At 37.2% G+C, this 17,160-nt stretch overlaps 1 protein-coding gene across 1 annotated transcript; it reads left to right on the forward strand.

The window, feature by feature from the left end:
• The first annotated feature begins 1,396 nt into the window (after positions 1 to 1,396).
• LOC112052727 (E3 ubiquitin-protein ligase RNF185) lies at positions 1,397 to 16,453 on the forward strand. Its single transcript, XM_024091909.2, has 4 exons — positions 1,397 to 1,993; positions 4,096 to 4,234; positions 8,013 to 8,175; positions 10,768 to 16,453. The coding sequence occupies exons 1-4, from the start codon at positions 1,842 to 1,844 to the stop codon at positions 10,863 to 10,865; spliced, it is 552 nt and encodes a 183-aa protein (XP_023947677.1). The 5' UTR covers positions 1,397 to 1,841; the 3' UTR covers positions 10,866 to 16,453.
• The last annotated feature ends 707 nt before the right edge of the window (positions 16,454 to 17,160 follow it).

Consider the following 17,160-nt stretch of genomic DNA (forward strand, 5'->3'; position numbering starts at 1 on the left):
ATTGTTCGTACTCGACTAAAATACTAACGTAGTCTGAACGGCCTTTAATTTAAAAAAGTGTGTGTCAGCTCCGACCATAGAGTAAGCTGTAGGCTTAGACCAAGCTTATACCTTTAAAAATGTTCTTTTTAATGGTCTAAGGCCACCATAGAGGAATTAGAAAAATTTTTGATCTTTGCCAGAGGGGTAACGGTTAGCGAGGCAGGTCCTGTTATTTAAATGGTGTAAGAAGGCCACACATGATCAAGTCCATATGTTCCTTGATCAAGTCCATAGAATTATAAGTACTTGTACCAACTCGGAAATATATTATCAAGTCTACCGTCATTTGCAGCGTGCAGAATTTCTTTCTTTTTTTTCGTGTTTGATTCGTGTTTGATGCAGAATGACATTTAATGTATGCCATAATGTCAATGTCATCTTAAATTTTAGTCTATGCTCAATAGCAATGTTTCTAATTTGTAGAGAATTCCCTAAATTACGGGGAATTCCAACTAAATTTTGGGAATAGTGTGGGGGGGGGAGGCGGGGGCGGAGTTGGTTTGCAGTTTGCGTGGAAAAACGTGGAGATTTTTAAATCTCCACGTTTCACGATCTGCATCTACACTTATATGTATAAATTTCATTTAAATTATCATGCATGTAACTGATTTTTAGTACAAATTAATTTTACTGCGGCCTACAGTAGAATGATCAACACAGAAATCGTCACCATTCATTCATTATAACCCGTGTTTGCATCAATGTTGTGCACGAGTCTCCTCTCAGAGTAAGAGGTGCTGTTAGATTAATAGTATACCACGCTGGCCCAATGTGGATTGGCAGACTTCACATTTGATAATCATCATTGTCAACCCATATTCGGCTGCTGAGCTCGAGTCTCCTCTCAGAATGAGAGGGGTTAGGCCAATAGTCCACCACAATGGCCCAAAGCGGATTGGCAGAATTCACACACGCAGAGAATTAAGATTTTTTCTTATTTATTCTTTACAGTTAGCCCTTGACTACAATCTCACCTGATGGTAAGTGATGATGCAGTCTAAGATGGAAGCGGGCTTACTTGTTAGGAGGAGGATGAAAATCCATACCCCTTTTGGTTTCTACACGGCATCGTACCGGAACGCTAAATCACATACACTTCACATACGCAGAGAATTGTTAAAAAAATTCTCATTTAGGCAAGTTTCCTCACTATTTTTTCCTTCAATGTTTGAGACATGTGTTATTAATGTCTTAAAAAAACAGATATCGTAACGTAAGAAAAAAAACAGTTTCGCATCACGCGTACGTCCAGACCACGTTGAGAGTAATAAATTAATAATATATTATTTGGTGCAGACGCTTAATAGCAAAACAGTATTGCTCAATACATAATATCCTATTGTTATATGGCGTTAACAAGATATTTCGTTACGAGAGATAAACATATTGCTGATAAAATTTATAATTATACCTTTATTTTTTGTCGGGAAGAAGTTATCCCTTCCCAAGGGAATTGAGATAAATTCGATTCGAAATTTTGGGAATTAGAAAAATAAGTGTTGGCAACGCTGGTAATAATGTCTTTCGGTTTCGGATCGGAGTTGTAATTTGATGAAGGATTGGGATTGGGAACCTCAACCTATTGTTTTTGCTTTTTGCAATTTAACATAGTATTGTTACATTGGTGCACACTGTACAATAAATTGATGGAGTAACTAAACAATATATAGATAAAGTTAGTATTGTTCTAAATCAATTGCATAAACTAATTGGATTTTAAAATTATCAGTGTTTTGTGTCGTCGTCTGTTGTGGAAAACAATTTGCGAGTGACGTAATATCGAATAGAGTTTGTTGGTGATGGCGGAGACGAGCGAGGCGAAACCCAGCGCTCCGCCGCCCGGCGGGGACGCGGGCGAGGACGACAAACGCGACGAGCGCATGCTGGAGTGCAACATCTGCCTCGACACGGCGCGCGACGCCGTCGTCAGCATGTGCGGCCACCTCTTCTGGTGAGACTCTTCAGATTACTGGCTGAACAACAACCTGATGGCTCGCCTCAGAAACAACAGCAGAGCAACAGTGACGGCCTCTCTGGTGCAGTTGCTAGTGCTGTGGAGTGGTTCTCAGCAAAGAGGTCCTTGGTTCAATTACTGGTGCGGATCAGTTTAGGACTATATGTTCTAAATTAATTCAGGTGTGGTCTAGCGCTAGGCATCGCCCGTGGCTAGTTACAAACTTACCAGCAACTACTAAAAACAACTGTCAGAAGTATGAGTAGAATAAACTGGTAACTCTTCTGAGTAAGCTCTCTTCCATCTTGGATTGAATCATCACTTTACATCAGGTGAGATTGTTGTCAAAAGTTAGTGTCAATGCATAAAACTTCAAAGCTCAAGGGCAGGCTATTGGCACTTCCTATAACACATTTTTCATTACATGTAATGTAATTGCAGGTACCTACAACTCAAACCTAAGCATAACAACTTTATTGATGGCTTGGTTATTTTTTTTTTATTTCTGATTGTGTAAGTGCCATAGATCCTAAATGGGACCTCAGCAGGTTAGGTCAGGGGGTTAGGGTGAGCACAGAAGCATTGCCTGATGTGGTCCAAACGCAGAATCAGAGTAGATGAGGAGAATGACTCTAAGGGCATCTCCTCTGATTATGCACAGTAGTTGGTACTTCCTGTGATGAAATTAGTAGATTACTAAAACAGAGACTACTGAAACTAATTAATATACTTGTACTCTCTACTTCATTGATACAGGGACTATTCTCTGCCTATGTATCTTGTCATTGCTGCTTCAAACCATAACACCGCAGTGCAATTGCAGAAATAAGTATGGTGATAGTTCTTCCCTAGCCTAGCTCTGTCACAACAAGATTTTACTAACAAAATTGTTTACTTTATAACAAGTGGTCCTGAGTCTCACTTGGGAATATTATGTATTGGATATTAAGTGAAAGTCTTATGAATTAACACTGGGTATATCCACTAGATTACCAATTGCTAAACTTAGGAACTACAAATGTATAAACAATCTTCTGACCTTGATGGCTGAGGTATGATGATCCAATCAAAAACGTAAAGTGTCACACCACAGCTGTTTATAATCTAATGACTAGTCACAGATCCCAAGTATAAAATCTTCTGACCGTGAATCTGATTTTATGTGGAAAACAAAACATTACCAAAGCTAGGAACATATTTAACCAAGTCCTGCAACAGTTAAGCTGAGGCACAGAAGTTAGTCCTCAGAATATCTATTATCCTCTCTTTATTGTTTTCGATAGGCTTTCAATTGACTACAAACCTGCCTTGAAATGAACAATGATGTCTAATTGAAAGTGAAGCATTCACTCAACTTTTCAACATGTTCAAATTATAGTTGGTAGGAAACAAGAGGGTTTGGAAAAGCTTTTTTTTGCTAAAATAAGAATGTCCATAGTGTCAGTGCCAGTCTAAATGAAGCATGACTATAAATATCTATTAAAATATGGGTAACCAAAGTTGCTTTTGTAGGATTTTACCAAATATGACTGGGCATGGAAAGTGATATGAACAGTGAAGGAAGGGGAGGGTTTATTAAATTTAATTTTTCTTTATTATTTAGCCCTTAACTACAAACCCACCTGACGGTAAGTGATGATACAATCAAAAGGTAGAAGAGGGCTAACTAGTTAGGACTAGAATGAAAATCAAAACCCCTTTTGGTTTACACAATACATCATACCAGAATAAATAACTTGGTGGTACATCTTTGCCAGTAGAGTGGTAACTAGCCGCAACTGAAGCGTTCCACCAGCTAGACCTGAAACAATTGAGGAAACCTCAATCGGCCCAACTGGGGGTCAACCAGCCCAGGACCTCCATCTTGTAAATCCAACAAACATACCACTGCACCACGGAGGCCATCAAAACATGTTAACATATTATGAAGGAATTCTTTACCCCATACCCTCATCAAAAATCCCACCTTCTGCCCAGATTTTTGTGCTCTGCCACACAATAGACCCGTCACACTCTCTGTAAATCCATGAAATGCTAAGATATTTTTGTCTCTCAGAAATACAAATAGAAAAAGTTATGTGATCCAATGTTTGTTCCAGTTGGCCATGTCTACACCAGTGGCTGGAGACTCGGCCCAGCCGGCAGGTGTGTCCGGTGTGCAAAGCTGCTATCAGCCGGGAGAAGGTCATCCCCCTGTACGGCAGAGGCAACACCAAGCAAGAGGACCCAAGAAACAAGGTAACATTTTAAACCTATACCATAATAAGGAAAATCTTCAAATATAGTAAGAAAAACAACAGATTACAAAAAAATCATTTTACAATAATTGAAGAGATTATAATCAAAACAGTTTTTAGTCAACAAAAGATATACAGTATCTTTTATAAAACTCTTTTGAAAACCCATCATGTAGTACTAATCACACTCTGTGTTTACATTTATTACTGTCAGTTTAATATTAAAATTGGTATTGGTTTGTTGAAGGTATATATTGTATTATGATTATGAATAACTGACTTAAGTTTAGCATAAGCATATTCACTTTGAAATATGTATGAAGTATATATTTATAGTAGTTTGGTTATTAAAAGATAAGCAACAAAAGTTATTGACCCTTTAAATTTTTTGAGCAAATATGTTTTTTGTTTGTTTCTATAAAGCATATATAGGCTTATTTCTATTATTTCTATTTATTTTTACATACTAAAATAGTCAACATCCTTCTTCAAACTCTCATCTGTTTGTCTACCTAAATTCATTCTATAATTCAAGTATTTTAGAAAAGATAACAGACAAACAGACAGAATTATGTGCTTTAACATTGTCTTTACAAATCCTCATTAGATTATAGATAAATACTTTTCAATTTTAATTAAAAATACTCAGAAAACAAATGAGAGATACTACTAAGTAATTATAAAAAATGTAAATCAGTAACTGTTTTAATTAGTTGTACATACATCATACATATTTACTGTTATCCTTAAGTTTTTGATCTTGATCTATGCACCACTTTGCCGTGAACTCAATTTCAGTGATAATATAGTATGTCATTAGCATAGCTAAGTATATGCGGCGATTGTTATGTAGATGTTATTCAAAACGTTTTCCGGTTTGGTAATTCATTAAAAAATTAGATTGAATTCCAATCAAATAAAAAACAATTAAGGTAAAAATTCTTAGTCACATAATGTAGGTTGCAGTGCAAATTCCTCATTTTTCGCAAAAAAATCAAGTAATATTTTCATAACTTACGGCCAAAGTTTGCCTGATGTACTAATATTAGAAATTAGCAGACGCTACGCACTTTCACCCACGTAGTTCCCGTTCCCTTGGGAATATGAGGATAAAATATAGCCTATGTTCATCAGGGATAACATACTCGTAGGATTTAATCAACAAACGACAAATCGGTTTAGTAGATACCACAACTCCAGTAACTATAACTCACAACTCTACATAGTTTTCCAGCTACTCAAAGTAACGAATACAGTGAGAAGACAAACGGACCAAACCATGAGTTAGTGTTTAGTGACTAATGATAGTATAGTGTTAAGTGCTACATGAAAGACCAAGATTAAGTTATTGGACATTATCTTAATATAACAATAATATATAATAATAAGTTAAAGTTAAATTACTAATTACTTAGGTAGGCGAGATCTTTACAATAGAACAAAAAAAAAATGTCCGAAAAAAGTCAATAGAAATGTAGCCAATAAAATATATGCTTAATAGGCTAATCACGACTTGTCGATAACGAATGTCATTTTCATACATTTTGATAGTTTACAAAGCGATTGAAAGGGAATCAATTTGTAACATGGCTAAAGCAGTAAATATTATCGGTTTATTGTATCAGTCAATACAATAAAGTCTCCAACAATTCCTTTGCGCTGGTATTGTATAACGATTAAATCTTAGGTATTATTAATATTAATAGGTATTATTATTATTTAGTCTCGCGTCATTGGCGTTCTGGTGTACACGCAGATGATATTTACTTCACAGGGTCATTTCTTTCTTTTTCTTTTTTAATAATCTATTTTAACTCAGCGAGCGTCAACCAGTTCTACTTCTTTAAATGTGGCTTCAGCTGGCATTTAAAATTACGGAATTAACTAAATTAATGCAAGCTCGATATATGTATAATAATACGTATTTATATGTTTGTGTATTGACTGACGGTTTTAAAGCACATCATCATAATTATCAACCTATTTAAAAAGCCACTTCAGGACCAGGCCCAGGCCTCCCTCCTTATAGAAGAGGGGATGAGATAGAAGAGGAAGAGGGGATTATGAAGGCCCACTATTCGTATGATGCTCCAATACGGGTCGGCAGGTTGATTGTTTGACTATTTAACGATCCCCTGGTTTGTGATAACGTCGGTGCCGACTTTGAGTTTTTGCACCTGAGGGTTGAGAATTTGCACGACGTTCAGTTTTTGCACCTCAGGGTTGAGAATTTGCACTGATTTCTAGGTACCTCGTGTGTCGTGTCCGCAGCCACATGAGAGATTAATTTATTATAAACTTACTGTATACCACGTCGTGGTCATGGTCGTGCATATCACAATCGACATGCGCCGGGTAATACGGCTACATTGTATTGTACAGTTATATTTAGACGCCGCGCTACGTATGCCACTAACCTTATCGTGCGCATTTAAATAATAAAGATAGGACGTGGATGTCATACGCGGTAGTAACTACTTGATGGAATTCCTTTGGTTTGTGACTTCTCTTTAGCAGTTATTTGTTGGAAGGTCGTTAATTTTATTCCTAGTTTAAATATATTAAGGAATTGAGACTTACTAATTTGGGTCTGGCTTGCATCATCACTATCATTGTTAGCCGATTGTCTGTCTACTGCTGGATACTGCTGCTATTGTAAGAATGCATATTCGAACTGCCAGTATGCAACATAAGCTCGGTCATCGGTCCACCAAGGGGGGAGTTTTTGTTCCTGTAGAGGTATAGATCACATTGTTGCGATGCTTGCTTAACTCCCTTGTTTCTTTCATTCTCCTTTCGTACAAGTTCGTCGGTTTAGGGCTCTCTTAACCTGGCCTTTAGTAAGAAGTAGATTCTTGACCAGGCCTTTAGCCTTGGCCTTACACTTCAATAGTCACCCTCGCCTTATAAATAGTTAATAAAACCCTTTAGTTTACCACTTTGGATCATCTTCTCTACACGTGCCCAAACTGGTTTAGATTCAGATGGTTGCTGTTATTTAAGTAAATTCAAGTTATTTCGACTATAGGTATAATATCAGTATAGATAAGTGTGTGTAACGTAGGCGTGACGTAGGTATAAGTATGTGATTATTGCGCGAAACGTCCGAATGTATAGGTAGATGTCATTGATCTCGGAGAGCGGAGTTATGAGGAAGTGTCATTTATTCAGTTGCTTTATTTAACATAAGGTAATAAACCTTATTACCCCGAAACTATACGTTCCGAATTGCTACAAGATCTGGCCCTCTTTATGCCAATTAAATAATTTATATCCGACATATAAAAAGATTCTCTTTAATGTTTGTCACTTATCGATTTATTAAATCAGTATTTTTTTCATTTGATAGATATACTTAATATTATACTACCTAATATGAGTAATAATTATGATTTTGCATTTCTGATGTTATTCAACTTAACAAATCAACGCGCCTGTCAAACTGCTTGTCTTACACGTTAGAAATATAGAAAAACTGTGGAGCTATCTACTGATCAGTTTGAAGGTGGTTCTACAACCATTGCCGGATTAAGATAACTTGACGTCCTATGATATCTGCCTGTGTGCCTCCATCCTGAGCGACCCGAACGTCAACGTTAATTTAAAATGCGCGGATTTTGGAATTGCTTTAATTTTCGTGTGCTCGTTTTGTTCGGTTGCCTCTGGTGCCCCCATAGACGGGGTACAAAAGCAATTGCTAAACTCTGTATTAGTTATTTAAGCAATTGCTTTTGCACCCCACTGTCTGTCTGACTGTCTACAACGTTGATGACGCGCAGGTGCCGCCGCGGCCGGCCGGGCAGCGCACGGAGCCCGAGAGCGCCGGGGGCTTCCCGGGCTTCGGCTTCGGCGAGGGCTTCCACATGTCGTTCGGCATCGGCGCCTTCCCCTTCGGCGTGTTCACCTCCACCTTCAACTTCGGCGACCCGCGCCCCAGCGCCGGTACGGTAACATAGTTAAGCTAGCTAGCTAATTTTTACGACCTCTGACGTAATCGGTAGTGCTTTGGTTCAAAGCTGAGAGCATTGGCGTATCTAGGATTATTTCCTAGGGTGGGCCGGGCCCCCACCATCAAGTCATATTAGTATAATAATAGAATTCCATATTGGTAGCCCAAAATCCTAGGGTCGGCACAGGTACATTCTAAAGCCCACCCGGCCCCACCGCTATATACGCCTATGGCTGAGAAGTCCTGGGTACTTTTCCCAGCACGGGATTTTATAATTTCTAAATTGGCTCAGGTCTGGGTGGTGGTAGGCAGCCGTGGCTAGTTACCACCCTACCGACAAGGACGTACCGCCAAGCGGTTTCGCCGCCGCCAATCCTAACCCCTCCCCCATTCAAGGAGGGTGCTCATGCTCATGTGCTCATCAGTGAGCCGAAAATGGGTTGCTAATGATGATTCATCATTGACAACCTTTTTCTCTTTATGCGACCTACTACTGGGCTAGGGCTATATGAGATACGGAGCTTAGAACCACCACGCTATTTAACGACCACATGAAATGATGATAATGATGTTTTAAAAAATGTTTCTTTTTTATGTAAAATTGCGTTCTTTCAGAGACACCTGTACAATAAAAAATAATTTACTGTTTACTCATGAAAACAACTTATTGTTTATGTAATATAAACAATACCTGAGTGCATTTATTGCAATCGATGTCTATCACAGATATAAGATTATACATAGATACAATATTCATTGGAAGTTTTTTGGATTGATAATGACGTGTATTATCTGTTTATTTAAAATCACTTGCAGATTAAGTAGGTATACTCCTCGACAAGCACATAAAATACACAAATGTATGCGAGCGCCTATGCCGAGGCCGGTTTAAAATGCAGCACTCGGGTAATTACGCATATATGCTCCGCGCCACGAAACAAGTCCCGCAGACGCGGCGCTAATGTCTTAGTGCCACACGCGACAGCCACAAACGCCGCTACAAAAAGCAAGAAGGGCCTTACTCAAGGCTCACTAAAGTATCTAAAGCGCGCGACAGCCAATTGTGGCCGGTGGTCGACACTTGTGGTCGGTGGCTGCTACTTTTTTAACCCATACATGCAGTTTCATAATTGCGCGAGTGCGGCGTTTAGTGGCCGGTGCGATGGTGCCATAAGAAGCGAGCGTAGTCCATATAAAATGTATGAAAACTACAGGAAATATGTCGGTAGCGGCGTTTTGTGGTTGTGGCCGGTGGCCCGTGTGCGGGCGCCCTTACTGGTGCTCATTGTCATTAATATGCTGGTGATGGCGGTCATATGGGCGCTGTAAATTTTAGTTCAGGTTTTAGCCGCGGACTTCTTTCGTAGAGCGGAGTCTATGTTCATATCGCGCTAAGATACACCCGCCGCGTATACTAAGCTTGTATATAATTATGATGCCTTCTGTTGGTCGGCAAAATAAATCATTGGTAAAAGTATAGGCATACTTAGTTCAAAAAAGATTTTTTTTTCATTTGTGTAATTTGTTATGTTTGTAAGCTAAAAACTGGATTTATTTTTTTATGTTTTATCTGCATGCGCTGAAGTCGCGTGCGAAAGGTTCTTAAACTGCATTATCGAGTTTTCAAAATTAAATGTTTTAAAATATTTTGTGACGTTGTAGAGGGAACTACTGAACCGGTTTTGGTATTTTTACTAAAAATCATGTATGACGGAATTGTTACCCTTTTAGGTTTAATAAAAGAACACAATATATATATTGTTGTTAAATTATTTTCGATTTGTGAGTTTACTTCGTTCCCCCTCAAATAAACGTCAGACAATCATTTTGCAGAATTTGGATGCGATACATCTCCATAACTAACTATACTGAAGCCATACTCGATGTGTACTGTTTACCAACAAACAAATTAGATATGAAGGTAGAGAACGCATGTCGTTTCATAACTTATTTATTTTAAATTATGTATTGTTTGCTTATAATATGTTATTCGAAATATATTAACTAGTTTATTAATCGAATTTATTTTCATTCATTTAATAACATTTAAATTATTAATTATTATTTGGTTTTATATGACTAGCGATTTATATCCTCATTTTTAATTTGTTTGTTGGTAAACAGTATACATACATAGCGTAGGGCTGAAGTATAATTCCTCTATGATGATTCTATAATAAGATCCCCAAAACTGTGATGGACCTGCCAATGCATAGCTTTAAGCAATGTGTAAAAAACATTTACTTAGTCGAGGTTACTACAACATTGATGAGTTCCTTAAAGATAAAAGCGCTTGGAGGCCATTGGATCAGCTTCCACCTTCACACAGGAAATAAAACTATAAGAAATTGTAATTGTTATCAATTGTAAATTATAATACTGTATGACTATTTCAAAAGAGCAACTGTTGAGTTTCTTGCCGGTATCTTCTCAGCAGAACCTTCCTTCCGAACCGGTGGTAGAATCTTTACAAATAGTCAACTGACGTGTCAAAAGTGCTTGTAAACTGAGCCTACTTGAAATAAATGATTTTTGATTTTTTTTTTTGATTGTTAATGAGTTGGAATGCATATTGTCGTTGGCAGCGCCGCGCGGCACCGCGCAGTTCGAGGAGGAGCAGTTCCTGTCGAAGATATTCCTGTGGGTGGCCATCTTGTTCGTGCTGTGGCTGGTGTTCGCGTGACCTCCGCCGGCGCCCCTCACGCACCGGACCATGTACACAGACAAAGTAAACGATCACAGTCGCCCTCGCTCGCATACAGCGCTCTTAGCCACGGCGCAGTACTAAAGCTAACAATACAAATTATTATAAATTGTAATATCTAACGGTCCTCATTTCCATTGACTTTGCCATAATCGGATTAAATTGCATTTATTGGCTATTTAGTCATTGATTTCAGGGACTTTTTTATTACAAGCAAATCTAACGGCACGAGTTAATGTAAAAACGCGATTTGATGAAGTGTAGCTAATAGTAATAATAATCAGAAATAGTAATTACGCTAGAATTCCCGTTTTAATAGAAATGATTGGTGGCTACTCTACTAGTATGTTTCTTTTTTTTGAAATACCTACCACTAACTGCTGGTGTATATTTCTTTTTTTGGAATACCTCTAACCGCTAGTGTAAATAAAGATTAAAGAAATATATATTCAAATCGATAAATACGCTTTCGTGTTTTAGCGGATTTTTTCATTTAAAACAAAATAATCGGATCAAAGTGTTAGTGTCGGCTTAATTGTTGCTCGTTGGGGCAACTTGTCTTCTCTACATTTGACTTGGTATGCAGGTCGACGTCACGTTACTGTGTATTTTGTTTTGTAATAAATTGTGTTTATTCTCGATTTTGCTCTGGCGTTCTCACTCTGCACTCACCGACATCAAATCTGTATGTTTGTTTTATTCACGCGCAGCTCCGTCACTTGTTACTGTTAAAGCCGGATGTATATGTCTGACGTGTCTTGTTGTGACGCATCATAACAGAATCAGTTTCATACATTTTGTATGCGACGCATCAGAAGCCATCACGACATGTCACAACATAAGTGTAAACGTTATCATACAAAAAGATACCGATTCTGTTCTGATGTGTGACGACACGAAACGTCAGACAAATATAAATCCGGCTTAACTTATTCATATGTTTGACAACGGTATTTCTATTAATTTTGTGTGTTGTCCATAACATTATCGACACGAGTGACATTACACACACACACACACACACACACACACACACACACACACACACACACACACACACACACACACACACACACACACTACATTGCCGTAAGACTCATAAGTGCAAGGGAGCTATATAGCTTGGCAAATTCATTCGTAACACTCCGCGGGGGCCGGGATGCGGGTAGCGATGACAGATAAGCCCACAACTGATGCACCCCACTTCCAGCCTACGCGCAGTCCTTCCCTCCCCGTCGCCCGCATATCATGGGAGTGTCATCAACGAACTTGCCAAGCTATATATTTATACTCTGCTTATATTTTTTTCGGCGCCTGAAGTAGACTTTGTTCATAGTGCGAAGGGCGTCTAAAGCTCTCTCTGTCTAACACGATACTATAGAGAGAGACAGATAAAGACGAATTCGAAACTCACTGTATCGAGTTATAATAAAAACATACAGAATAGCGCTACACATCCGGCGAGTAACACAAACGTGGGTCCGGCTAATACTTCAATGTTTTTAACCCTTTTAAATATCTTCTTTGCTGGCATTGTGCATTTGTTTAATTTAAGTAAAAATTTATTTTTTTATTTTGCTTGGTTTGGAAAATGAAACAAATATTATATTTTTATCTGCATTTGTATTGGATGAACTCGTGCGCTGGACCGCACTAGCTTACGTAAAAGTATAATATGTGAATATCTAAGTATGTTATCGTTTAATGCACTGAATAAAGGCAAACATCGAAAATCATTGTAAATAAAAACTTCAAAAGTAAGAGAGTATATACTTATGTATGAAAATCCATTGAGTTGAAAAGCAAGCTTTGAAAAGTTTGTTCTCTTATGTTTTGCTTTCCTTTACGAACTCAATTCAATTTTGGTATTCAATTCAAAGTGTACACATTCAGTTTTCACTCCCTCTTAGTATAGTTTAGATTTAACGTGACTTTCATTCAAATCTAGATGAAGTTTAACAGAGAAACATGGCTATCAGCAAAAAGGTCGTTCAAAGTCTTCATCCGATAGTAAATTGGCAAGTGATTATACGATGTTTTCCTTTTTTATGTGATTTAATTCGTGACGTCGCGGTATAGTGAGCGCTGACCTTCATGCGTTACGCAATAACCCCTTGCGTCAATACAAATGAATGTAGAAATATTTTACTTCCTAAATTGGATTTTATGATTCGAATGGATAGTTTGCTTTTAAAAGTTACGAGGTAATAATTATTATTTTATCCTTAATTCTGGATATGTAAGAATATATTTGACTTATTAATTTTTTTTTTTTAGTATTATGGAACATTGTGAATGAAAAATACTAGAACGTTTAGCGTTCACCAAAAAAAAATAAAAATGTTAAATAGGTACACACGCTGGGCTATTCGTTAACTCTGTCGTTTATAGATATTAAAATAAATGTAGACAGATATGGTAAAGCAATAGATTTTGTCCTCCCGTAGGCTGTAGTTTCTTGCTTACAATATGTTTATTTTATATTTTGTAAATAAGTACTAAATATTGAATTATCTTGTCTCATTTCTTTAGAGAGTCCATACATAAGTTCTCTTTTTTAAAGGAATGCGTTGGCAGCAATTTTTTCTGTCTATTTACTTCTTTGTCTTCAGCTAAATTATTTTATCACCCAATAAAGCTTTCGAAGAACACCGATTTAGCGAATAACCTAGCTGATAAGTTATAAATTGTCAACTTTTCTAAAATAATTACTTATAAAAATGCATATTTTATTTGCTTTCCTTGTTTTGTTCTAGTTGATAGCTACTTCTCAGAAGTGTGAAACTTGAATTGCTTTAAAACATCAATGGCCTTCTGATAAGTATCAGAAGAAGATAAAGTACACTGGCAATTTTTAATCGGACAAAGTATTTTTAGATTATGTGGCCTTCTCGTCAATGGATTAGGCTTAAACTTTTAAATCAAAATTGTATGTGTGCGTATGAAGTTATTGAATAAAGTATGAGATATGACTGTGTTATAGTATAGACATCGAGTATCTTTACACTTCTACAGTACATCAGTGTAAAATGAACTGAAGTTCATAGTATCAGTCAGTAGTCATTTATTCTGTTCTACTGATATTTGCTTTAAAAATATCCACCAGCACCATAATTTGTAGAAAATACTGGAAGTTCAGCTTTAAAACAAGTGAATTACGTTCATTTTACACCGACGGTGTAAATTCGATAATGACTCCATAATGACATCAATGTAATCTACTAGCCCATACTAGTTGAGATCCCTAGTACAAAAGCAACGTAATCCATATCTTTAAGCAATAATAAATGGCCTAAACTCTATTTAAAAGTCTATTTTTGACGTTAAGCTACTATAAGACAGTAATAACATCGATTCGGAGTTTGTCATCTTGATCGTGATTACTGACCTGTAATAATGGAATCTACACACTAAACCGAACGAATCAGCAACTAGAAACAATCCTACAACATTGAGCAATTACAATATACTGATATTTACCACCGTACCAGCATACATGTACTTCCAACCAGTTTGTTGTCAAGATATAAATGGAAATAATTATTCCAGCCAAATAATAGCTCTGTCTTGACTCTGTCGTCCCTCGCCGGCCGTAACCGTCTATCATTTTAGCGTGTAGACTCCACAAGTGATCATTGTTTACACATTTTGACATGAGATTTGTCACTTTAGACCATGTCAAATCGTGGTAACAGGTACAGAGGGTTGTGATAAGAAGACCCATCTCATGCATTTATATATAAGAAAGTTATAGTTCAAAGTTTGTACCAGTACGCCCAGGATGTGATTGAGAGTGATATTTTAGATTTCGCAGCTACAGTGTCACTAACAAGCGACCAACCAGATAATCTTGTGAAGAGATATAGACAAAATTCAACCAATGGCGGTGTAAGATAAATAGATTCGGATTCGACGCCATTGGATGAATTTTTGTCTATATTTCTCGTCATTTTTCACATATTAGAGACAGGTCGACAAATTTCCACTGTCATCACGAGATATCTCTATTCTCTACACGTCTTAGGCCTACTGAATGTCATAATTTTGGAGAGTAGAACTGAGATATGATTTAATCATGCTACAGTAGTGCCTCCTTAATTTACAGCATTTTGAATCGTTTTTTATTTATTTTTTAGAGAAGGTTCTAACAGCAACCCTTTATATAGGTACAAAATAACATTTTGAGTGGCGAAAAAGGTTTTTTACCGCGTCCATCAGACTTGTGTAATGTGTAATCAGTTTTTTGTGTAGACGGTACTATAAGCATTTAGGTATAATGTTACGATTAACCCGTTTGCTATTTTCTGTCAGCTTTAGATTTTTCGCGCGAACACAAACATTTTTTAACACATATTTGACACAGTACGAGCGTCACGTTTCACAAGTCTTGACTCGGCCTCATGTGCAGCAGTGGCTACTGGCTACTAGATTTACTGTAATTCATTGGCGTGACTTTGACGTATAATATAATGGCGCTAAGTTTTAGTAAGCGTAAAATTTAAACCAATGTAAATGTTTATCTGCTAATGGTGTATGTATGAAGTTAAATGTATCGCCTCGTGTCGTTATGGTGGCGGTGTCAAAGAGCAATAAATATGCCTTATTATACAATCGTATTTGGTTACATGGTGTGGGTGATGTGTAAATGAATAGTGGCTCTGTGTCCGTCTGTACAGTGACAGCTAATGCACAATCAGTGGAGAAATAAAACAATCTGCAATCATTATTTTTTATTACGCAACACTAATTTTTCACTCCAAACTTAAGCCAGTTTTGTGGCCACGTGCGCGTAAGAGCTAAGCTAATTACCCTCACTGACACGCACACAAGTGTATTTATGCATGAAGGGCTCTCATTTAGGGCACACAAAACTGCTTACGAATCCTGCGACTACACACTAACTATGTGTTTTAAATTTATGTATAGGTATACCCAACTAAGTATTTCAAGATGAAATGTGTAAGGACGCGAATAAAAAACCATCATAAGATTTTCAATATCCATCTAGATCACACACTGACAAATTGACAGAGAACATTAGAAATTGACATACCAACTGACGGATTGGATTGGTTACAGTCTAGAAATGCAACAAGCACGCTGATTGCTTTTCATGACTGATAATTATAATTGCTATGCTATCATTATATTTTTTTTGGCAACGCATGCGAATGTTTCTTAAATGTTAAGTACCTATATTACACCATAAAATTAATAATGCCTGTTTTTAGATTAAGGTGCTTTAAGTCATTTTGAAAGCATCACATTAATATCTAGAATAGCGAGCCATATACATTTCAGGGCAAACTACAGGCTTTACAGGTGAAATTAAAAAATAATTTTGACCTTTTAAACTCTTGCTGGTGATTGTATGAAAAATACTGTATGATAATGAACTGTTTTGTGCATTGGCTCTTGTGATACAAATGTGAAGAGACAACGTTATAATGTTTTAAATTCGGTAGATCGTTTTATTTTGAATATCCCTGTAATATAAGTGTATATATAATTGATTTCCAAATGTTTAATGTAAATTATTTAAATAAAAATTAACGTGCTATCAATAATAGCTTTTTATTCTCAATCATTTAAATCTCACTATTATTATAGTTATAAATAATGTGACGTGTAGCCCATTAGATATGACCTCTGCCTTCGATTCGGAGGGCGTAGGTTCGAATCCGGTCCGAGGCATGCACCTCCTACTTCTCAGTTATGTGCATTTTAAAATATCACGTATCAGTTATCGAACGTCAAGCCGTTATCACTGCAGGCATGAGGGCTTATTGGATGGTGAGTGGCTAACTTAACAGTGAAGGAAAAACATCGTGAGGAAACCTGCTTACATAAGAATTTTCTTAATTCCCTACGTGTGTGAAGTTTGCCAATCTGCATTTGGCCAGCGTGGTGGACTATTGGCCTAACACCTCTAATTCTGAGAGGAGACTCGTGCTCAGCAGTGAGCTAAACATGAGTTGTCATAGGTAAATGTGAAAGTTTGTATGGATCACATAACATTACTCTTTCACGTCGTAAAAACTGAACCGAATTTTTATTTCACGCTAAGTCGCGGTCATCCGCTGGTGATAATACAAATAAAATGAAATTCTTAGGATTTTTTTAAATATGATCAATATTCCCTCCAACTAATCGGGAAAGACTGTATTGGGAGTGGGTACGACAATAGACCAACGGAGCAGGGATCGAACCACCCCCTCGGTTATGACTCAAACCGCTTTTACTGTTGAGCTATTGAGGCTCTGTGATCCATCGA

Source organism: Bicyclus anynana, chromosome 5 (assembly GCF_947172395.1).
Source record: "Bicyclus anynana chromosome 5, ilBicAnyn1.1, whole genome shotgun sequence".
Classification (NCBI taxonomy): domain Eukaryota; kingdom Metazoa; phylum Arthropoda; class Insecta; order Lepidoptera; family Nymphalidae; genus Bicyclus; species Bicyclus anynana.

Bases quoted from the DNA above. Each gene is read 5' to 3' on its own strand.
- LOC112052727 (XM_024091909.2), top strand. From the start codon at position 1,842: ATGGCGGAGACGAGCGAGGCGAAACCCAGCGCTCCGCCGCCCGGCGGG. The intron at 1,994-4,095 runs GTGAGACTCTTC...TGTTTGTTCCAG, and splicing joins ATGTGCGGCCACCTCTTCTG to TTGGCCATGTCTACACCAGT. The intron at 4,235-8,012 runs GTAACATTTTAA...GATGACGCGCAG, and splicing joins AAGAGGACCCAAGAAACAAG to GTGCCGCCGCGGCCGGCCGG.